Source organism: Cygnus olor, chromosome 2, assembly GCF_009769625.2.
Source record: "Cygnus olor isolate bCygOlo1 chromosome 2, bCygOlo1.pri.v2, whole genome shotgun sequence".
In the NCBI taxonomy this organism is placed as follows: Eukaryota; Metazoa; Chordata; class Aves; order Anseriformes; family Anatidae; genus Cygnus; species Cygnus olor.
Genome location: NC_049170.1, coordinates 112603822 through 112627874, shown reverse-complemented (window position 1 = coordinate 112627874; position 24053 = coordinate 112603822). Strand labels below are relative to the sequence as shown.

Below are 24053 nucleotides of genomic sequence, written 5' to 3'. Positions count from 1 at the left end.
GTTTTTTTTTTTGGTAGGTACCAGCAGATGCTGCATACGAACTTGGTTTACCTAGCCACTATAGCTGACTCCAACCAGAACATGCAGTCTCTACTACCAGCAGTAAGTACAAAATGGTGTAAAAATGAGGGAAGAGGTTTTACTCAGGATACTGGGGTGGGTAAGAAAAGGAATTTGAGGTACTGATCAAACATTTAGCCTGCAGTTTACTGTACAGTGAATACAAGCTGCAGTGTCTCTTCGTGCCATGTTTGGAGTCTGATGTTCTCACTGCTTTGGTTGAGCTCACGATCTGACTGGTTTAGCTGAAGACTGATGTTCTGGGATTAAACATGTAAAGACTAGCTAATAAGGCAAGCCAGAGAACCTGTGTGTACTGCACTTTCTCACCTGGGAGTTTCCCTCGTGTGTCTCTTTGTCACCTCGCATAACAGTACTGTTTTTCCCCCCTGCTACTTTAGGGAAAGGTTGGGAGTTTGGGGGATTTTCCACTCTTGTTTTTTGCTGAAATATCATCCATTCTTCAGCTTCCATGGAGCGAGGTGGTTGGGTAAACGTCTGTTTGCAGAATTTTAGGGAAGTCTCTTAAATTCTTTTTCTTAAATTCTTTGTTTCTCTCCTTTATCTTAAAGTGACCTTTTTATGGTAGATAGTGATAATATGTAAGAAATAAGGTCACGCAGACTTACCTTGAGAACCTGCATAGCTTTACAAACGAAACGTTTGCTGGATTTGCCTTTTGTTTAATCTACAGTTTCTCTGAATCTGTATTTCTGAACTTGTGTTTCATAACATACCACCAATTTTCCCCTCCTTTCCATTGTTTATGGAATGGTAAGGAAAGATAACAACAAACATGAAAATAGCTTGCTATCTTTTTTGTGTGTGTGTTAATCAGAAAGCTTGGGGAGTTCATTGTGAGTAACACGAGGAAGTTCTTTGTTTTTTTTGGTAATAAGACTTTTCTTGAATTAATATAGTCTTGATTCATTTCTGTAATATGAAGCTAAAAAGAATGTCTATAAAACAGCCATTCCTAGACACTAGTTCTCACCAACTGAAATTGAATTACTTTTTCTTTGGTCTCTGGAGGAGTGTTCTCCAATCATTGCTACTAGCGAAGCATCTTTTCAAGTTGGTACCTAGAGGACTATAGAAACCAGTGCTTCATTACGTCCAACCTGTTGTGCCTGCAGAGGCTTCTCTTTTTATAAATCCAAGCTTGTAGCTGTGGGGGAAGGGAAAGAAACCTTTAAGAGGGCTGTGCATTACTCAGCTAATATGTTTTTCGGAGGCTTAATTCATATCCTGGTTCTGATGACAACTGGAAATGAATTTGACCTTATTGTAGTCCCTGGTGCAGAGCCCTGTTCTTACAGTTGAATGTGGTGACATTCTCTTAAGAAAAAAATGAAGATAGGGCTGGGAAAGACTCTTGCAGATCAGGACTGAAATACATTTCTGATCTTGAATGTGAGGTATATTCTATACTAGTGACAAAATAGTTTTTTTCTTCTTCGGATTACTGGGTGGGGGATACAAATGCAGCTTCCTAGTTTTCCTTCTAAGATAAAATGCAAAATGAAATTTAGATGTTCAGTCTCACTGAAGTGTAAATGCACTGACCTACCAAGTCAAATCTTTGAAAATCTGCCTGAGATGTGGTAACTTAATCAGATGAGTGTGACTTCTAGCTGAGGTATTTGGAAACTCATTCTTTACAGTTGCTATCTTCCCAATGAATTTTAGCCAGAGAAATTTGGGATCACGCAAGCTACTGCTTTTCTCAATATAGGAAACTGCTTCAGACTTGCTTCATTCGTTATCCACTTCAGACCTGAGGAAGATTAAGCTGACTTTGAAGTCACTTGTCACATGCTTCTGTGCCAGCAGTTGCAGTCGTACTAAATTCAAGGGTTGTGGCTGGCAACAGTGAAATGTGGAGCAAGATACTGGGTGTGGAAACACCTATTTTTTTTAATAGTAGAATACATAAACTTTATGTGGGAAGCTACTGCAATGGTAGTAACGAGAGGGCTGGAGTCTGGATAACTTCTAAAGTTGACAGTATCCAGTCTATTCGTACCTGGAAGATTGTTCTCCAGTAAAATATACTTCTTGTTGTTTAAATTTTATCTTGTTCTCATTTTAATCAAATAAATAACACTCTCAGGAATTTTCAGAACTTAAATATTGCTTTCTGTAAAATATTTTCTGTGACAAAACTAAATTGAAAACAGGATGCTGCCGTTAAGATAGCATTTTCACTGAGCAAAATACATAAATGGTCAGGTTCATGGAGATTTTTAATAATTGGGTCCGAATCATTTTGGCTTATAACTTAATTTTATCCTCTCACAGTAGTCCTTAGACTTAACAGTTTATATTTTTTGGGGAAAATGTTTGTACTATACTCTTTTTCACACTCTTTGTCTGTTATTCAAGGTAGATGTTGCTTCCTTCCTGTCTTTTGTGTTGGACTCAGGTTGGATCTTAAAAATTTTAAAAAGGCAGCTTCTGTGCCCCTGGTCCATGTGTGTCAGAATGCACTATTGTAATCAGGCGACTGTACATCCTTTCCAAAGTGAGTTTGATATTGCCTGTGGGAAACAAGACAAGTCTTAAACTAATCAAAAGTGTAGTGAACCAACTGTGTTGTGCAGAGAAATGCTTTGATGAAGGGCTTGGAGGTGAGGAAGAGGTGAAACTGAAGTAAGTGTTGCAGGCTGTAGGTGAACAGATCTAGAAAGACTCGCAGCTCCAATGTCACAACAAAGTTCTTGTTGTCTTTGTATGCACTGTAAATGTTGAATATTATATTTAGACTCGTGATAAGAGGCCTTGACATCAGAAGACAAAGGCAATGTGAAGTTCATCTCCTGACCAGTCTCAGCGGTGTGAACAGCACCGTTGCTAAGGGTGGGGCTATTTTGGCCCGTCTTCTGAACAGGACGGGAGCAGTGGCTAAGCCTGCAGATGATGCAACTTTCAGTGCCTCTTAATGAGTTATGACATGTTTTCTTGGACAGCATTGGAAAGTCTATTTACTGTCACCATATAGAGTCAGCTTCCTGAAAAGGGTTTGTATAATTGAGGAACTCAACACGTGTTTGATTTGCATTTGTCTGGTTTTAAGGGAGGCAACAGCAAAATACCAGTCTCCTTCAACTGTAGAGAACAAAGATGCAGTTGAAGGTGGTTACTGGGACTTCCAAGACCAACCCCCAAAAAAGTAGTGTGCGTAGAAGCAGTATGCACACAACATGTGTGTGTTCCTAACTATGTGGGATCTCAAACTGCAAAGTAGGCATCTTGTCTTCCCCAACTTTTAATTCTTAAGCTTTCCTGAGAGAAAGCTTTACTGATGGTAAAAACTTATTGCCAACTATTGAATGAAAACAACCTTATTTCCTCAGGCCTTCTATCTTCCCCATGCAGCTTCTTTTTACCAAGTATTTATAAGAAAACAACTCATGGCTGTCAGGTTACTGGAAGAAACAGAGGGAAATTTTTGTACTGCACTTGAATGTGTTCTTTTTGGCATTTTTATAACGGGCAAATATGGAAGCTTGCAGGAATTACATGATAGGGAAGGTTTTTTCTTCTTAAACACAGAAAAACTTATTCTTCAGACTTTCTCATGCAATGCCGCTTGCCTTCTGCCAGTATGTGGAGCACTTGATTTCAGTGTGTATTTCAAGAATGATGAAGATAAAGGGTTATGATTATTATTCACTTCTATAACATACTAACGATCTTATAAAAAGTGCCAATTTATTCCACCAGCAAGCTAAATTCTGTATGTGAAGTGACTTGAAAGAAAACCCATTGAGTTTCAGAAAGATGTATGCATTAATTAAATTATTTTTCTTTTTAATACCCTTTCCAATATTATGAAACAGAAGTTATTGAAGTGGCTTTTCTTGAGAATTTTCTTTAAGTACAACTTTTTACAGGACTTGCGTCATCCCTTCATCTATATTCCTCACAGTCTAGCATCTTGTCACAGAGTCCATGTCATTATAGTTACAAAACACTTATAATATACAGTGGTGATGGGTGTTTATAAAAATCAAATGTCTACAAAAAATGAAATATTGGTTACTTCCAAAGAGCCTGAATCAAGAGGTAAAAATCATTACATCATCTTAAAAGTACTTTAGTACTTTTCAAATGGGCACTGTTCAGTCTGTGCTTCTAATGTACTTGTGACATGATTAGCTTATAGAAACAATTTTGTGTCTTAGGAACTGAAGAATGTGCTTTACTTTTTTTAGTCCTTCATTCTGAATATAAATTTGTTTAAAATATGCTAATTGGGGAAAAAAACGACAACACCCAGCAAATCCAACTATGACTCAGTTTCAATAACGTAAAATAAAATTTGTAAATACCTTATTCTTACCCAGAATGAGGAATCCTAAATTAATGAAGTTCATATCTGATTGCGTACTATTACATACTAAATGCTTGATAAAGTCTGGTCTCTGTGATACTACAGTGGAAAATCCGTTAGTGGTATCTTCTTTCCTTATGATCACAGTTGGCATCAGTCTTTGAACCTCTGGCTTAATTCTTTATGTAGTGAAGAGTAGGGTAAGTGTTGATAACGTTATTTGTAAAACAGATGGAGAAAGCAGTATGGTATACTGTTCTGGATTAGCCTTTCAGGACACAAGTCCATGCCAAACTCAAGTTCAAGTGTAAACTGAACTGATAAAGAATGGCGTAAAAGAAAGTTTGAATGTTTCCTGCCATAAGGCAAGTGAGCTCTTAGTCAGGAGTGGAATGTGAATTTTGAAGAATAATTGCTCTGATTAAAGGTTTGATAAACAGTTTTCAAAAACTAATAATTTCTAGAACACTTTTTGAAAGGCAAGCACTCAATAGGAGGTGATGACAGGAGCACAAAAGAAGGTAATGTTCCTGAGAAAAGGAGAAATGGTGTTGGCATTCATATCCACCATGTTATGCAGGTATACTCCAAGGAGGATTTCTGTCACTGTCAGCAATTGTGCTCTTTAAAACAAGAAATTTGGATACTTCATTTTAATGTGGAGCTTCATGTTAGAGTAACTTCAACAGAAGAGCAATTTTCCAGCTGTTCTCTGAATGAGGGGCAAGTGGAGCAGCTCTGGGATAGGTAAAAGAAATTACGCTTTGTGTTCCTGTACTGTTACTCGAACTTATCAAGCTAATGCAAATCCTTAATTGATAAAAGGTAACCTATTTGTCTGCAGTCTCTCCAAAGAATATTATTTCTTACATTAGATCTTCCTTCAATTCTTTTTTCACTCTTTGTTTGCTATGTTTTGTGCGTCAAAGTCATAAGGGGTAAGGCTCCATCAGTAACACTGTCTCTAGTACACAGTTATTCCTTAGCAACAAAGAGCCTGAGAAACATAGGACATTATGTTCATTTTGTAGTACCACAGTTCTAATAATTTAACATTAACACTGTGTTTGAGTGATCTCGGAGTCTAAACACTTCTAATGCAATGGTAAAGAAGATTTTTCCTGAAGTTGTACGGTTCTGTTAGAGAAGAGATGTAATTATTTCTGTCAGTTCTTAGGTATGACTAGTCACCAGTCCTAAAAGCAGTGCATCATGGTGGAGCTGTGTAAGTCCTTACAGAGAGGTATAGTGTGTCTGTATCAATTAATTCTTTGCTCTATGGGCAGCACGTGATCTGCTGTATCTGTTTCCTTTGCTTGAGGCTTCGGGTGCTATTTGAATTGACCTCTGGATGAACACTGATTGCCTACACATTCATCTTATGTAAAAACGTGGTTATGGCATATTAACCAAATGAACTAGTTTAACAAATAACTAGTCAGATTTTATTTATTTACTTATTTTAAGCAGAGCATGGAAAAAGGCATCTGTCACCATGAAATGGAGAAACTTCCCTTTACTAGAAGGAGATCTTGTAAAACTGTCAATAATACAAGTTTTTTAGAAAACTTAAGGGCAAAACAACTAAATTTCCTTTTAATATAGGGTTCGTGAGTTGCTACTTACCTAGTCTTTTGCTGAGTCTTTGTCACAACACCAGTACATACATTGCTTTGTATCTTTTGGGGCTAGTAGAGTCATCCTGCTTTAGCGAAAGTGAATTAGATATGATGCATTTTAAAAAGAATTTTCAGATTGCGGACCCTCAGGTTACCCATGTGTGTTGTAATCTTGTAATAAAAATTGCTTTTCCAGGTTGATTGTTTTGCTCCAGAGAGGCTTTTAAATGTCGGAAAGAAGTTTGGCTGTTTGACAGATTTTCCCATTGCCTTCCCCTGGTTAAGCTGACATAACCAGTGCTGCTCTCTCATCAGTTGCAGTTCTGCTGTTTGATGTTTTACTATTGCTGTACGACGAACCAATCTGGAGAATCAGTCCAGGTTAATTAGGGGCAAAGGTGGATATTCTCATTCTGGGTTAGTTCAGATTAACTGCAGGGCTATTTAAATGGCTCTGTTGGTAAGACTGAAAGGGAAACGGTGAGCAGCTGCAGGGAGCTGCCTAAGCCAGCACTTCGACTAAAAGAAATTCTTACCAGAATGTGGGATTTTGAGATGTTACCATGTAAGGGGTGAATTCATAGACCGCTAGTGTACTGCACGTGAAACAGGAGGATAACTCCAACTTCTGTAAGCTACTTTGCCTCTGTTGCTAAGCAAGCGTGTCCACACGGGGAGCTAGTGCACTGTACGCAAGGAACTATTTATGTTGCCTGCTAACTTCTGAAGCTGTTTTAGAAATCATTAAAAGCAAACAGCCAATTTGATTAAGGATTATGCTCCAAAATGTAATTCTTCTGTACTTGAAGATGTGATTTGCCTCTCTCCAGTACAGTGTCTGTACAGTACGTGTCTGTTTCAGCCTTAGACAGTTTGCCGAGAGCAGTGCCAGGCACTGTGGTGGCATCAATGCCATTTGTACAGATACCAGTCCTTTTGACTGTACCGTTTTGCTGTTTCCCCAATGAAATGTACCTCAGCTTCTGCAGGATTCTTTGTGCCTTAATTGAGTTTGCTTAAGGCCTTCTGGCTGGAATAGAGGTGGAATTCTTCTCCGAGGTTATTGAATGCAAGCAAAACCTGTAAATATTGGACCAGATATGAAAGCATCTTAAAAGCCAAAGAGGCAGGATATAAATGGCTGTGGAATAGAAAGCTCCTGCTTTTTTTTGAAGGCTGATATAAACTGTGTTTTATGGAGCTATAGAGGATCTTTAATTTGTCTAGTTCCTATAGCTGAGGGTTCCCTGACCTAATGCCCACAGTTAACTTATTCCTAGTCTCTCACAACGAAATCTGAATGTGTACCAGATCATTTAACTTGATTTAAATAATTCCTAGTTGTATTGAGAGTTAAGAATTCCGTGTGATTACTTTAAGTAAGAGAAGAGCTATTGCTATGGAGACATTAAGTAATTTAGGGTTAAATTTTTCTGTTTCTTAAAATGGTGTTAAGGAATATTTGTACAGTGAGATACTTTTGTGAAGTCATTTGTACAGTTTAAAACAACTAAAGATTCCAATTTCCTCTTTGAGTAAAATGCTTAATTACTATGTCACAAAATACTGTAACATTTTGTTCAGATATCAAGTCAAGATTTTTTTCTGATTATTGAAGATAGCGATGTAAATCAAGACCTAGGAACTGGTTGTCACTGTAAAATCAGAATTCTTTACTGCCAGTGTCACAACTGATACTTCGATAATGATAGCATAAATTACATTTGTAATTAACATAGGTACATTAATTGGTAGACACCATTGAAAATGTTTTTCACACAGAAATCCCTTCTCCCTGAGTATTACTGAGAATTTATATAGGTGGTTCGTTTTTTTTCATTTAAGATGCTCTCAGTACAAGGTACCCCGCACCTGGTAAAGAAGAGTCACAACCCAATTACGTATATCTTGGTGCTTTCAAATCTCAGAAATGTATCCCTTTATGATCTTATTTCCCACTCTGACACCTCAGTAAGTGCTCTGCAGGTGCCATCACCATCTATCAACAGGGTACTGTTCTCTGAGACTGGGACAGGTGCTGTGATATTAGCAATGTGATATTCGCAGGGCAAGATACCTCCTGGGATGGGATATTTTGCTTTGTAGAACAAGGTATTTGAGAACTGAAAATAAAAATGACCGAATAAATTCTGAGTTAGGGCTTCTCTTAGAAAGATTAGAAGGCTTTTATGCTTGTACTGCATGTAGTTTTTAATTGTTATGCTAAGACAATTCAAGAAAATTGTATTTGTGGTAGTCTACTTTAAGTATCTTTTGTTATATGTATTGATTAGCGGTACTTTGTTTTAGTGTGCTGAACAATGTTTCTTGTATTTTACATTTTTACTGCTTTAAGAATGTTGACTACTGAGTTGGTATTCCGCCTCAGTTTCTATAACAATAAATTTTCCATAAACAAATCTTTCAACCTGCTATCGATGGTAAGAAAAATCTGATAATTTGACAGAGGGCAGGGAAGAGATGATAGATAAAAGTTCCAGATGTACAGTTCCCCAATAATAGATTTTTATTGTTTGCTGTCTTGCATTTGATCTACTTTATAGCTTATTATTACAAGTTTATGATTTCAAATAACTTTTGGGATTTGTAGGATTTTGCTGAAAACTGTCAGTTAAAATCTAATGTTTATTTTTCTTGTCTCAGTTTTTTATTAATTTATAATTGCAGGCAAATTTCATTCTTTATCTAGTTTGGCTTACCAGAATTAGGCAAAATAGTTTATTTTTTTCAAGCTCTGATAAATTTTAAATGCTTGTAGCAGCAATAAATTGTAATCTGTGTGTTTGGGGAAGTGAGCCAAAAAAGTAGTGTTTAGCAAGTGAAGCCATGTCTAACGCTACCTTACTTCTAATTCTTTAATTTACTTTTTACTCATAGTAAAATATTTCAAATTTTCTACTTAATAACTGGAATAAAATTAGTGGAGATTTTAACTTCGATTCCTTTCTGTCACTTAGCCAGCAAAATAAGGGAAGTAGCCTTTCCTTTGGTTCTGTAACCCCACCTACATGTGGATGTAATCTCATCCGAATGGCTGAGTGTATAGGATTCATGTTGGGTCACTTTGCTTTCACAAACTGTGTGGGTCTTCTTTCTTCCTTTTTAACTTTTTTAAAAAAAATTTGGCTTTTGAATATTATGTGGTCGTTTTGTACTTTAAAAGGTCTTCATTGTGCCTAGTGCATATTACCTGGAAAATCAATTTCCTTAACTTTTGTAAAGAACAAAAAAAAAGGCTAAATGACCCAAGTTTATACTTTTTTAATTAAAGGTGATTTCAAAGACGTTTATTACCTCTAGAAGCATGGAATAACTATGAGAGAAACAGGAAAATTGCCATTTTAAAATATTTTCCCTTGTTTTCTTCTGGGTGTAGCCAGTAGAAAAATGCTCTGGCGGAATTTCACTGGGGAATAATTATATCTGCAGCAGACACTTCTTTTTAATTACTATTGGGTAATGATTGGTTTATGACCCTGACATAAAGGCTTATAACATGCTTAAAAATATTCTATATAATGTAACTCTGTTTCTATTGCATATATGTATGTGTAATTATTTCCAAATCCTATTTAAACCTTGCTCTCATGTCTTGTGTTGATGAATTCCTCAGGTTTATGTGATTTATATGGTGTCTTATATGTTTAATGTTATTCCTCAATTTATTGACTGTTCTCCTGGGGTTTTCTTTGTTGTTAAAGCATAAATTGGATGATCTACTTTTTCTGTGGATCATACATTAAATTGTATTTCTGTCATATCCTTTTACGTTCATTTCCTTTCTATGTTTAAAAAAAATTGTCCTTTTTGACTTGTTTTGCGTAAAAGGCATTCAGAGTCTTTAATCACTGGTTGCCTGTCTTTGGAGTCCTTCTGCTTTTATAGTATCTTTTTGTGATTGCTTTCCCCAAACCAAACATATACCACGGCATTTTATTTCTTGTGTTGTGTGCCTCACTGTTATATCAAGCGCTGCAGACTTGTAGCTTGGAGAACAGGGTTCACAGTCTGAGAGCCTTGTGATTCCCAGAATCAATCCTGCTGCTTAAAAAAAGGGTACAGTGTTTGCTACCTTCTAGTTTTCTTATGGGATAGTTTATATTAATGAAAGATTACATTTATTAGCAGCTTGGACCTTTTTCTTAACATTATTCTCAAGGCTCTCAAATGGATTAGCACAGGTCTTTTGGCCCTTTCCATATCCAGAAACTCCTTTTGCTAAATTATCTGGTAGTACCTTTTTGGGTGCTTTTATTACTCTCTCTACTCTCAGTTCCCTGTGGTTTGAAGTCTTTTACAGGTTTTTGCACCTACTGGGATTTTAAAAATCCTTAATGGTTGTCGCTTGTTTTTTTTTTCCCTTGCCCTTGAGCATTTGTTCTTTGAACACTTTTTGATCCCTGCAGCATCCATCTTTAGTATTTTAACAATAGTTGATCTCAAGTTAGAATAGATTTCAGAGTTGGATTATATTGTTTTGTCTCAAATAACCTTTGGAGGTTTTTAGTCCATCTTTCTATGCGTAAAGGCATGCATGTGTCTATGCAGTAGCACTTGCAGAATAACTAAAACCTAGCTATGAGCTAACTTTTTTCAGTACTTTATTTTTCATTATCAACATGTTTTATGAATGTTAGATTTAGTTATGATTTATAATTGGAATCTTAAGAAGTTCATCTTATTTTTGACAAGTGCTAACAGGACATGCTAGCATTCAGCTTGGATGCTTTTTTGGCTTTGATCTGTTTGCTAGTACTGGGCTGTTGTTACTCCCTGAGCTCCAGCTCCTCATGCAGAAACACCAAGTATTGGTTTTATTGGTATGCCAAACAATACTTTGTAAATAAAATCTAAGAAGTTTTTGTTTTCATTTGTTTCTCTGTATGTTGGTTTTACATATTTGTTAGATGCAAAGGTAGGATGATAGTGGACTTCTAAAGGTGAAGGAAAGGAAAACTTAGCTGATGTGGCCTTACTCATCCCTTCTGCTGCTCACTAGTGGAGGAAGATGAAGCAAAATGGAGCTGCATTTCACTTACACTGTTCACGGCTGCCTTTCACTTCTACCTTCTTCACTTTCTGCTGCTTCTGTTATAGGTTGAGGAAGAAGCTTGCTTATGAAAGGTCGTTCTCCTCATTGTGGAGGAGTGGAAGGGATTTAATAAGAGAAGTCATCTACTTGCATTTTTCTTCATCTCCTTCCTTCCTCCTTCTGAGAAAAAGCCTTTTACTAATTTCTTGAGGTATTTTTAAGACTAGTGCTGGGAAAATAATACCTGCTTGAGGTGTCTGAAGGAATGTTGAGAGAATAAACCAGTACTGCTCCTTCCTCCCCTCTCCCCAAGAAGTGAATACATGTCTCTATTGCACATGTGTTTTAGAACCATCAAATATCCTGAGTTGGGAGGGACCCCAAGGACCATCAAGTCCAACTCCTGGCTCCACACAGGACCACCCAGAAATTAGACCATGTGTCTGAGCATTGTCCAAACACTTCTTGAGCTCCAGCAGGCTCAGTGCCATGACTGCTTCCCTGGGGAGCCTGTCCCAGTGCCCGACCACCCTCTGGGTGCAGAACCTTTCCCTAACACCCAGCCTGACCCTCCCCTGTCCCAGCTCCATGCCGTTCCCTCGGGTCCTGGCACTGTCCCCAGAGAGCAGAGCTCAGCGCCTGCCCCTCCTGCTTAGTACTCCTGCTGCACCTGTGTTACACGTTGCTGTTAAAAGCCTTGTAATGAGGAGGGGTAGTGGTAAGGGGAGCTCCTCTAGACAAGAATGTAGTTCACCCCCTCTGTTCTTTCTATTAAGAGAATTTCTGAAAAATACACCCACCCTTGTCTCATAGGAAGGGCTTTTGCATGAATAGTTATGGCTTTGTAGACAGGGTCCTCAAAAGCCAGAAACCCATACTTTCTCTTTTACAGAGATTATTTTTATTCCCCTGAAAGCGTTTGGCTAAGATTCGTGAGGAGACTACCGTGCTCTCGCAGGAGTTTTTAATAGGAAAATGAAGCTGGCTACTGGCCGTTCCTTTGCCTCCTTCCATTGCCGAGCGTAGAACCTAATAGCAAATTCCCCCTTGTATTTGTTGTTTTTCTTGCTCTCCCTCTTTGAACTCTCAAGGTTATTCAGTTATTTTCCTCACAATTTCATTAGGAAATTTGCCAAAAACATCCTTTCTAGGCAGCTGTCTCTGGACCTTTGGAGGCCAGCACTAATGTGCTTCCAGTCTGTAGGGGGTGTTTGGCACAAAATTATGAACTAGGCCTTCGGTGCTTCAGGGGAGAGAGGAGAGATCTCAAACATTTTACCACACCCAGGTGCAAATTTCTGCTGGTCTACGAGCGTTTAGAGGCTTTCATCTCTTGTTGTACCTGTTTTGTCCTGGTGCAAGGTCTGTTAACAGCAACAAATCAGTGATAGGAGAGGATTGTGACAGAGGAGTTATTTTTCTGTTGAACAAACGTTGCCTTGAAGGAAAGCTTTTGTGTGGGAGGGAGTAATTCTGGCGATCTTGAACTGTTCAGGTATAATTTTTTAATGAGGCATTGATCTGTGTTTTTTTAATTCTGAAGCAATGCTCGAAGGTGCTGTAGCGCTGTCTGTCTGTAATACCTCATGTAAAATTGATAGAAATATTAAATGTTTGGCGAAAATTAATACCGAGTTAAGCGTGTCGGAAAAAAGCCAGAACCGCTTTCCCGTGCCTCCTTTTTGTCCGCTGCCTAACAATATAGGCAACCAAGCGCCGTGCCGTATGTACGTATAATATATTTGTCAGACTAACTGCTTCCCGTGTTTGACTAAACTGTCTCCTTTCAGCCACCCACACAGAATATGCCTATGGGTCCAGGAGGGATGAGTCAGAGCGGCCCTCCCCCGCCGCCGCGCTCTCACAACATGTCTTCAGACGGGCTGGTAGGTGGGGGCCCTCCTGCACCACACATGCAGAACCAGATGAACGGCCAGATGCCTGGTAAGTTTTTCTCCTCCAAGACATTAACACCAGCGTCGCTTAGCAACGGGAACGACATGGGGGCTCAGGGGATACTAGATTGTTGATGACAAAACTGCTTTGAATGCCCCCGAGTACGAGCTCTCTTAGAGTTTGTTAGCTACAGAGCTACGTGACCTGTATTCAGTGTTTATCAGGCTGCCCTTGGGCTTTGATGTAGCTGACACACAGCATTCCTCTGATGAACAGAACTGGCTAAATTTAGTCTGTTTGAAACCGTGCAGTACAGCTGGCTTTAGAAGGCTTATTGGGGAAAGGTATTGGCCTGTGGCTGAGCGAATGCAAATCCTTCCATAAAAAGGTGATGTGAAATCGTCACGGCTAAATAATTAGATAATAAAATACATCTTAAAGCGTGAATTTTGGACGTGGGTAAATATTTAAAAATAAAAAGTGAAAAAGATTAGATCACTTCTTTGCAGCAAGTCATACAGTTGCCGCTAATCCTCTGTGTTCTTTATTATTGAAGACGCCTTGAATGGTAAGGGATTTGTAGAGAAATGGCCTCCAGATTATTGTTCTAGGTATAAATTTTGTTGGTTTTTATACCGTCCTATTTTGCAATAAAAAGAAAAGTGCTTGAGAAGTCAAAAACAAAGCAGTGAAACAAGATGGTAAAATTCCACATCGTGCCTACTGGTACTGGCTTTGGAGTAACTACTCCCTCCAGCAATCAGATCAGAAAGAAGGGAGCCCTGGAAAAGCATGCCTCTTTATAGAGAGGCTGTTTTCCAGAATTTCCACTCATAAAGTCAAACTGCCTATTTCGTATGAATTGGCTTCCAACTTAAAATTGCATTCACAGGATTCCTTTTGTTCAGGACTCCTTCATTTATCTGTATGGAGGAACTTTTCATACAAAAGCTCTTCAGGGTATTGGTCCTTCCAGGGAAGGAATCTGTGGACAAAGGATCTTCGAAAATTCACCTCACAGTGGTCACGAGGATAAGCCCCACAATAATAAACACAGTAAACAACTATGCAAAACTTAAGCTAAAATTGTACTGATTGCTGTAGTCTCTAATTTGTGTTCAAATCTTGATAAAATGAACCTGATAATGACAGCTTTTCTAAGAAGAGTAGCTTAATATAGTCCAGAGGTCTTGTGTAAGAAGCATAGAAAAAGATCTAGAGAAGATGTTAGTTTCATCATACATGTTGGTCATGGTCTGCATTTGTAAGAAAGAGCAATATATACAACTCCCTAAGTAGGGCAGAGATACTCTGGTTGAGGAGTCCTCTATCCATCAAAGATCCATCAGCTCCCATGGAGAATAGCATTGCTTCTCACAAATCAGTCTCTTTGACCCTCTAGTGTAATCATATTATTGTTATTATAATGATCTTTTCCAAGGAGAAGGATTACTAAGTCACAATGTGAGCATAATGACTTCACTGCAGAGCCACAGGGGAGAAAAAGTCACTCCTTAAACATACATATTTTGTAATTAGATAGAATAAGAAGAGAGTGCTTATGAAGATATGTGAAAGGTAAATAGGTTTGTTTGGGTATTCACCTAGACAGATACTTAAATAGGGTTTCCAACTAAGCTTTAATTTAGCCTTTCTTCCAACATATACCTTTTTCGAATGTCTGTTCCTTCCCTTCTCTGTTTAAGGTTGTCTCTGAGGATGTGAAGATAAACAGCTTAGGATGAGGGCATCTCTAATATCGGGAAGGCATGCTAAAATCATTTTATAGTTACACTCTGGAGAAGGGGAAAGAGAATCATCTTGTTAAGTGGATAGCTGAATAATTTTTCTTAAGTGTTTGTTAGCTTGCTTCTGTGTGAGGCTTTCTTTATTTCATGGACACACATTTGCAATTATTTATTCAATCTGTGCCTTTGCTTTTTCTTTATAGGGCACTTAGTGTAAAATTGCATAGATGCTTTGTCACAGAAGCCAGATACAAAACTTTAAATATCTGAAAGGATGATCTGTCCAAAAGGAGTTAGGCCTCTAGTGTGTGAGTGAAGAGAATCCAGGGTCAACAACCGCAAGTAGACTAGCCTGGAAGAAGTAAAATGTGTGCTCTTAAAAATGCTATCTAGGGATTTCTGGAAGGCCTTATCCAAGCAGGGGCTTCCACAGGCCTGAGTATTGGTGGAAGGGCTACAGAAGGGCTGTAACTAGACAGCTTCTCTTCAGCTGATCAGAAGAGCTGTCCAGTAACACTCAGTGCATGAGTTGCTAGAAAGTTCTGCCATGGACCTCTCCCTTCACATGAAGGGCAAAGAGTGATTTTCCTCAAGTTTGTGCTGTGGTTAATAGAGTGCCTGAACTACTGTTGAGGCCCTTAATTGCACCCCATGACAGGTGAGTGTCTGTATCCTCTTGCTGAGGAAGACAGTCATGAAGAGCGTTTTTCAAGCTGTAGTGGAATTCAGTGTTATCTGTACCTGTGACAGATGATGGGTTTTACCTTTAAAAAACAAACAAATCTTGTTTGAAGAGTTGCATTCACTGAATCTGTGTGATGTCAAGTGTAAGGGCGGTCTGGATTTGGAAGGAGATGATGAATAATGTCACAAATGCAAATATTGTCACAATGTCACAGATACAAACGTTGTTTCAAGTGCACATAGGCTGACTTGCAAGTTAGTCTCAGGGCTAATATACTGGCCATTAGTGGTTGAGAGGAAAAAGGACTTCCTGTTACAGTTAGGTAAGATTCTTATTCCACTAACTTGAGGATAACACAGAATCTAATTAATACAGCATTTAAAGCAGTTACTTTAATGACAATTCTGCACTTCATGTGTCATTCATATTCCATTCTTCATTTATATAAAAAGAGTAATTATTGTGTCCTTATGCAGAAGAACCTCCTGAAATATGTTGGCAAACTGTATTCAAAAGTTGTCAGATATGTACATACTATTTTTCATTTGCAAGTGTTTTTTTTCCATACTATGGTATTAGCTTTACCTCTGTCCTTGTCTCTAGCTAACCACTAACAGACTTCCTGCTTTAGATGTCAGAACACGCCCAAGTCTGATATTACCTCTGCCTGCTTGTTCTTATGAGTGCTTTCTCCTGTTTTGGTGCTACCCTAGCCATGAAGCCTAAACCAGCCCATTAGGGAAACTAGTTTGTGTGTTCAGCAACTTCTTTCTTGTGGTGCTTTGTATCTTCCCCATTTTGCTTCACATATTGCTGGTTTTCAAAAACTTATTCCACTGTATGATTGGTGAGCTCTCTTAATACCTGTTATAGACAACTTTAAAAAAACAAAAAACAAACAAAAAATCCCACTTCCAGACCCCAACTTTCTGGTACTAAATCCTGTGTCTTCTTTCCTTTTCTTAGGAAAGAAACTGAGCGAGTAGTCTTCTCACAGTCCTGGTAATATAGTTGCTTGGCACCACAGTCTGGAGATTTCTTCACCTTACCTTTGCTTCAGCACATTAATGATCACATCTTTAGAGATGAGCTCATTTTTTTTCTAATTGAACTGTCTCCCTGTTCTCTCTATTACAGGGTTAGACGGTGTTAAATTGAAGCAGGGACAGTACTGGCAACTATACTTCTCTGTCATGGTCATAGTCCTATTCACTGTCTTTTTTTTCCTGTATTTGTGAAGGATCCGCCTCTGTACAATTCAGCAATCTCTGCTTACCTTGTTTTGCAGGAACAGTGAACTGCACGTATGATACCTTTTATTATCCTTTTCACTTTCCTCAATATAATAAGCTTATCTATTCATTTCAGTGAAGTGTCTTGAAAAGGTCAAGTGGCTAAACATATTCGTAAATGTATTTTCTTTCTTCATGTTGGCTTTTAGTAGCTGTGCTCCTTAATTTGTTACCTTCTGTCATTGTTACCTTTTTATTCTGTGTATTTTTTTGTTTTGTTTACGGGACAGTTGGTATTGCCTCTGTGACCTTGTGTACAACTTTTAGTCTAAGTCCTTATTTTTGCCTTCATTCTGTCGTAGATTAGCCCAGTTATTTCCTTAGCCAGGGCAGAACACAGAAGCTGTTTACATGTGAAGGCAGATGCTTTTTTTGCGTGTGGAGTTGCATAACCAGATCACTATCCTCCTGCAGCTCTACTGGAATAGTTTATTTTATGTTCTTTTAAATTTCCTGTATTCCTTAACTCTTTATTAATGAGAAAAGCCTGTGGCATGTTTGGCAACAATGGTGTCTTCTTGGTGAACTCTGTATGTGTCAACACTTGCCTTGTTTACAGTTGACCTCCTCTGTCACATACTCTAGTTGTATGTGTCTTCATAAACTCTTCATGTGATGCTTGTCATACGCATAATCCTCGCCTTTCATTTACTTCTCTCACTTCTTGTATTTATATCTAGTCATACCTCTTACTAATTTTACTCCCAATAGCTGTTCACTTCTCCCAGGTGAAGTAATGAGAAAGCGGCTCAGATGGTATTGTAGCACAATGTAATGTTTGTACTTTTCGAAATATCCATTAAGAGTAGATTTAATTCAGAAAACAGTCCAGTTCCAACCTGGGTTTCAGGAAGAGGGGGAATAAACGGTAAAAGCATGTAGTTGGCCTTGTGGGTATACAAACAGGTTGCTCTTCTTTGTGAGCACGAGAAGTGAGCTGATAATTTGTTGGCTGTGCTTCCAGTCGTCATCTTCAACCCTAATAACCTGTACATACAATTGCAGAATATTGACTGTAGTTTTTATGTTCAGTGTTAAATGTGACTATGACCCTTTTTGTTCTACATGTATTTGTACCATATCAATGTTAACACTGACTTTAGAAAAAATGTTAACTTTCAGAAGTGTCTAGTACACTTCATTTAAACAGAAATGTTACAGTAGTTGTAACAACTAAGCTGCAATAGAGCTACTGAGCTGGCTATTAAACTGATCTTGTGCTGTTCAGATTGAAATTCTGGGTGTCTTGTGTGAGTACTAAAAGGACTAGTTTTGCATATGATATGAATGTAAGATGAGCTGTATGATAATTTATACCTTTGTTTTAGTAGCTTCAGCTGCTCCGCAAAAGAAAGCGTATTGCATGGTAGAACTGCGCTTTGTTGTTAATTATTTTTTAAAAGTTAAAAAGCTGGGGACATTGTGAGCAAACACTTCTTAGCTCTATTTTAAAGTAATTGTCTTTAATAACTTTTATTTAGTTTTGTGATTGTGTGACAATATTTGCTTGTTGTATAGTGCTTAATGTAGAAACTTTCCCCCTCTCCCCACTTTTCTTTCTGAAGGACCTAACCACATGCCTATGCAAGGACCTGGACCTAACCAACTCAATATGACGAACAGTTCCATGAACATGCCTTCGAGTAGCCATGGATCGATGGGCGGCTATAATCACTCGGTGCCATCCTCGCAGAGTGTGCCCGTGCAGAATCAGATGACTATGAGCCAGGGGCAGCCGATGGGCAACTACGGTCCCAGACCAAACATGAACATGCAGCCAAACCAAGGTAAATGAGGTGCTTGTTTGCTTCCACAAAAAAAGTGTCTCACTCAGAATTTTATTAATTGGTCTTTTTCTTGTAGATTTCCTTCTCTAAATGCACTTGCCCCGTGTTTGTTGGACTCTACATTTCTGTTCTCCGCTGTGCCAGTGACTTTTTATTTGTTTGCAGACATTTAACTGTTTTCAGGTGTTGCGTGAGAATCTGCGATTGCATCTGCTTTCAGGAGTTGTAAATTTGAACTACTGTTTATCTTCCTCAGACTTTACGCTTCTACGTGTAATTATTGCTCGAGTTGATAAAATACATCTCTGTACTCTTCAGTCTCTTGGGTGAATTGAGAAATTAAAGTCAGGTAGCCCTCAGATTTTTGTACCTAATTAATCTTTGTTCTTTGCTGCATGCTGTTTTAGCTTGGAATGTCTGTTAATGTTAAGAAATAAAACTCAGTTCCAGGACCAAATCTGCTACTCCCTACTGTTTTCAGTAGATGTCCTTGTGTATATAGTAAAATTCAAAACTAATTTTGTATCTAGGATATTTACTTAGCACAAACAGATGATGTGTCCTGTCGGCAGTCTGGTCCTTACTGAAGTGCAAGGACATGACAGAATTAAAATATTGTATTAGAGTCACAACAGACCAAATTATTAAATTGCATCTATACTGTCTATTCTTATAAGTGTCCTTTACAAGTCAGCAAGCAGTATTTTCTGCTTAACTGTTAAATCTGTTTCTATGTTGAATCTGGACACACCACTCACTAGAACACAGTGTAGAATTTTTATGCAAGGCTTCTGCTTATGGCAAAGTTTTGGTTTTGTTTTTCAATCTGTATGAACTTATGCATACTTATTAGCTGAAGGGTATGTCTTGAGTCAAGGTTTTAGTCTTTTTTTTCTGATGCTCTAGAACAATAGTGTTTCTCTTTTTTCAAGGCTATCTTTCTGGTCATGGCGGGGAACCTCTAGTGGCATAGTCTTGATAAGTCTTCTGTTGTCCACATAGTTAATGGCATTTTTCTTAAAATGTAACAGTAAAGGAAACAAAAGATAGGTACGTAGCAGAGGAAACCACTACAAATATAAATACTTTTGACTCTCTGAACTCACAAGTTATCTATGTATTCCAGGCAATCCACAACAGAGTAATTTTGTAGGCATTGTAGGATGCTTTAGAAAAGCCCTGTGCATGTTCAGTTGAAACTTCTTGGTTGCAGAGAGCAATAAATATGTAGCAGTATGTGTGAGGGAGCCATCAATGAAGTTGCTCCACTGAAAACAACTTACTTTGTATGACTGGCTTACAATTTAGGACTCGTGATTATTCCATCTCGAAATGGTGTTCTTTACTCTTCCTCATAATATTCCCATGCTGTGTTTTCAGTACTCTGTCAAACTTGAAAATTGTTCGTTAGAAATTAGGCAGAAAGATGCTTAGAAGGTTTCTGTTCTGAACAAGTAATAGTTTCTGAAGTGGCCTTGGGGAATAAAGAATGAAGTGGTATCTAACCAATTTATAGGTTCAAGAACAAGAGTAAAATCTTTTGTAAGAGCAAGAGCTAGTACCATTGTCTGCACATAAGGTCACAGTAAGCTTTCACATTAAGTCCTAATTTTGCCAAATTTTGACATTTTAGGTTCATCTTTAGGTTCATCATCATTTAGCTTCATCTCAAATGTCTGCTTCAAGGTTGAATATTTTGTGGAAGCTTCACAGAAATGGAGAATCATTTCTGACAGCGGGGTGAAAAATTACATTCTTTAAGATATTTTAGTGTGGCACAAAAACATTAGTAAATAGAGCACTTGATATGTAAATCATAGAACGGTTTGGGTTGGAAGGGACCTTTAAAGATCAGCTAATCCAGCCCCATTGCATTAGAGCAAGGCTTTGAAGCTGGTCCATTATGCCAGTAAGGTGCTGTTTGCTTTTGCTGTTTCAATGAAAATATTGTCCGAAATTAGTCAACTTTCAACAGTCTGTTGGGGTAGGGGATGTCCTTCTAAAGATGTCCATGGTTGTTAGGTATTGGTAGTGAAGATTTTTGACCCAGGAGCATTGCAAGACAGGTTTACCTAATACCGTTCTGCCATTTTCTACTCTTGCTCGTTCCATTTGTTTTGAGATTCCTTAGCAAATTAGTGGAAATGTTTGTGTATCTCTCTCCTCTCCTGTGACTCTGAATGGCAGTTAAGTCTGTGGTAAGTCTGTTGAGACCACGATAGATACAAGTAGGTGGCCAAGATTTCTTAATCAGTAGTGTGTGCTGCCATTCAGAATGGAACAGTTTTCTGAACTTCGGTATTTCTGTCAGGAAACGTTTGTGAACCCCTAAGCATGCTTTGTTTCTTTGCCTTGTGAAGAGGTGATCTGTATTGAGAATGAGAGATTTTACTATTTCTGTCAGTTAATAACAGCACCAGCTTAATATAATGTTACATATTCTGAAAGATAAGGTCTTAGCATCTCAAGTTGGCTGTTAGATGTTTTCCACCTTGATCTTTCTGTGCGTGGGTTCCCCGTCTGTAAAGGAGTGAGTTGGATGGCGAGGTTATAATGCCATCTGACTTCACAGGAGTGTTGTGAAAGCATATTCATTGCGAAGATCTGGGCATTATACTTATAAGTGCCATAAGAAAGCCCGTGAGTAAATTAATAATTCTGTCCTCATAGCAGTGTTCGAATAGGCATGGCATCTCACATTGAACAGTTAGGGGAAAAAAAAAGTTGAATAGCTTTTCAGTGAATAATATCTACTGTTACTGAATGAGGCCAGGACTTGTAGAAAAAAAGTGTTATTATGTAACAGAAGACACCATAACATGCAAAAAGGTTTGATCTAACTGCTGAGTGTTTTTAACATAACATTTTATGTTCAGCTTCTAGCAAAACATCTTATTGTATATACACTTCCTGAGGTAGATGCTATTGGTAGGAAAAACTTAGAAAGCGCTAATTAAGGATTATAATGCATAGTAACAAAACCCATTGTTGAATTTACTTTTGGTCTACTCCGTAGTCATTATTGATTTGTACTAGTCTATAAAATTCTAGCCAGAGAAGTGTCTTAAATGAGAAACAAAGTTTTCACAGTATTGTTTGTATATAGTCAGCTTACTTACAAGAAGAATTTCAGTCATTTTGGAATTAAGAAGCAGAACGTTTTAAGTGGAAGATTTTGTGGGTGACCCTCAGCGAAAAAGCTACCGTAGCAGCGTGGAAAAGATAGGAAGCAGCAGGAGCTGATTGAATGTGGAAGAAGCTCTTTTTTTATGGGTGCATTTCTTCTCTTGTATGGTAAGCTACTTAGGTTTAGTTGCATGAAATATTTTAATTCTTGCCAATATTTGACTTTTCAGATGGGAGGTGTAAGCCTAATTTTCTGGAACCTGAAACTTGTATGGAAATCCCTCCTATTTATACTGAACAGGCTTGTTTGTCCTTAGTGCACTTCCCAAATTCGCTGGAATGATAAGAAGATCCAGTACCCAGCCTATTGTTACTTAAATCCTCATACCTTTTCTTCCCTATACACGTGTATACTTGACACTTGGCTGGAGCAAGTACAGGGTTTTCTTATTTACTAGGTGTAGAAGACTTTTTGAATTGAGCAGTTGAGGAGAACACTGTGCATTCTTAATAATACAGACTTTAAATTTAAACTTAACATTGAATAGTTCATTTTTCACCTGTTGCCTGACTTTATACGTTCACTTACTTTGCAAGCATGATTTGGGTTTACATTGTTTTTCAAATGTCTGATAAATGTCTGCCGAAAATACTTGCACTCTTCACAGACCATACTGAATAAATTCATGGTATCTTTTTCTTCAGACTTTTATCCCAAGAATGATTCCAATATATTGACATGCGAAGGCAGCCTCCTCAATGTACGGAATCATTTGTAGGGCATATCTGGGTTTGTACTACCAAAGTTACAGCTGTTCATTGGAAGGACAACAGTCTGTCTCTGTACCTGCATATTCACCATGACAGCCCTACACAATATTTCCTTACTCATTCTGGATGCCATGCAAATCAGCTATTTATTCCCCATGGAATAAACAGTTCTAGAAATTTGCTGGAGAATAATGGTTTCTGAAAGGAATTTTTGAGATCAGCGAATGTTTTTTTTGAACTTCTCTGTGTGATGTCTTATGATTTCTTCCAGACTTGGAGATGACTCCTGCTGAATATAGCTTGTTTTGACCTGATTGGAATTTCAAGAGCTATAATTTAAGTGGGATGTAAAAATGTGTGCTATAAATATTAGTAACTCTTAGATTACGAACTAATGATCTTAAGACTTTGACCTAAGCTTTGTGAAGGGGTTTTCTTGGTTACAGTTCTGTCATATAAGCATTAAATACTGAATATAGGTAGTTTTATTGTAGGCTTTTTCAAAAGAAAAAGCAAATTCCAAGCTCCCTCACCCCTCAAAAGTCATGCATAAAGGGGTTCTGTTGCATGAGCTGATGGAGACCACGTTCTTTTGCTAGGTGTCTTCATAGTAGGAGAGAGCTGTTGAACCAAACTGGAAGGAGGCCAGGCGTGCAGTTATTAACACAACGCACAGTCTGATACAGGGTAGTGAATTCTCATTGTGGCTCTACAAAGCGTTAATGAAGTTCTAATTTAAAAAGCAAACAGAAAACCTCTACATTGCACCGTGGGGACCCAACACATTTTATCACATTGTATTGTGACTAATATTAATATTGTTAATTAACAAGCTTTCTTGAGATCTAGGAATATTACGGCGACAAGTTCTTATTTTTTTTTCAAGGCTGCCTAATCTTTCTCAGTACCTCTAAACAGGAAATCAGTGAAATGGAATGATCTAAATTACCTACTTGTTCAGAAGATCAAAAAACGAAATACATTTTAAGTGAAAAATAATTACAGAGTCTCAATTTAAACTGTTTTTTTAACTTTAATATTGGCACACAGAAACTGTCATGCTGAAGAATAGAAGCAGAACTAGATCATCTTAAGAGCGGCCAATATTTATCTTCAGAGGAAAATTAAGCTTAACGTAACTAAGGCCACTTCACTTCTCACTGAGAGATTCCACACAGGGGTTTAATGGGATTTAACTAACGCACTTTGAATTCATACCATTAATTAATTTGGCTTAACTTTCTCTTGTAACCCCACACAGAGAGGGCCTAAGTGACTGTATTCTATTCCTTATGTAAATCCATTGTTGCTACTGACTATACCTAGCCAATTTGCTAGTGCTGCAGTTTCTATATAGGACTTTCTGCTTGTGCTCCAGCACCTAGTTATTAAAAAATAAAAATAAAAAATGCACTGGCAGAACTTACCTAGTTTTACTTTTTGCTGTCTTCCTTTTTGTTTTGATACGGAGAGACGAGGAGTGGCTGAACTAGTTTAATATTTTGATTTGTTCTGTTTTTTTAGTGAGACTGCTTAATTTGCTTCTTTGTGGTGTATTTTAAAAAGCGCTTAGGGTTTCACCATTATAAAATGTGTAATGTGCATTAATTTGTTTGAATTAGCATATTATAAAAATGTTGTTTAAAAAGTATAGCTCACTGTTACAACTCTTCCCTTCTC

The 24053-nt window shown here is 37.9% G+C and overlaps 1 protein-coding gene across 6 annotated transcripts in view; it reads left to right on the top strand.

The window, feature by feature from the left end:
* The window catches only part of SS18 (SS18 subunit of BAF chromatin remodeling complex), a 38590-nt gene that overhangs the window by 3194 nt on the left and 11343 nt on the right, over positions 1–24053 (top strand). For all 6 annotated transcript variants that reach the window (XM_040550222.1, XM_040550221.1, XM_040550219.1 and 3 more), the window contains exons 3-5: positions 18–102; positions 12859–13012; positions 18255–18476. In XM_040550222.1, coding sequence (XP_040406156.1) covers positions 18–102; positions 12859–13012; positions 18255–18476 — 461 coding nt within the window. The remainder of the gene's footprint in view (positions 1–17; positions 103–12858; positions 13013–18254; positions 18477–24053) is intronic.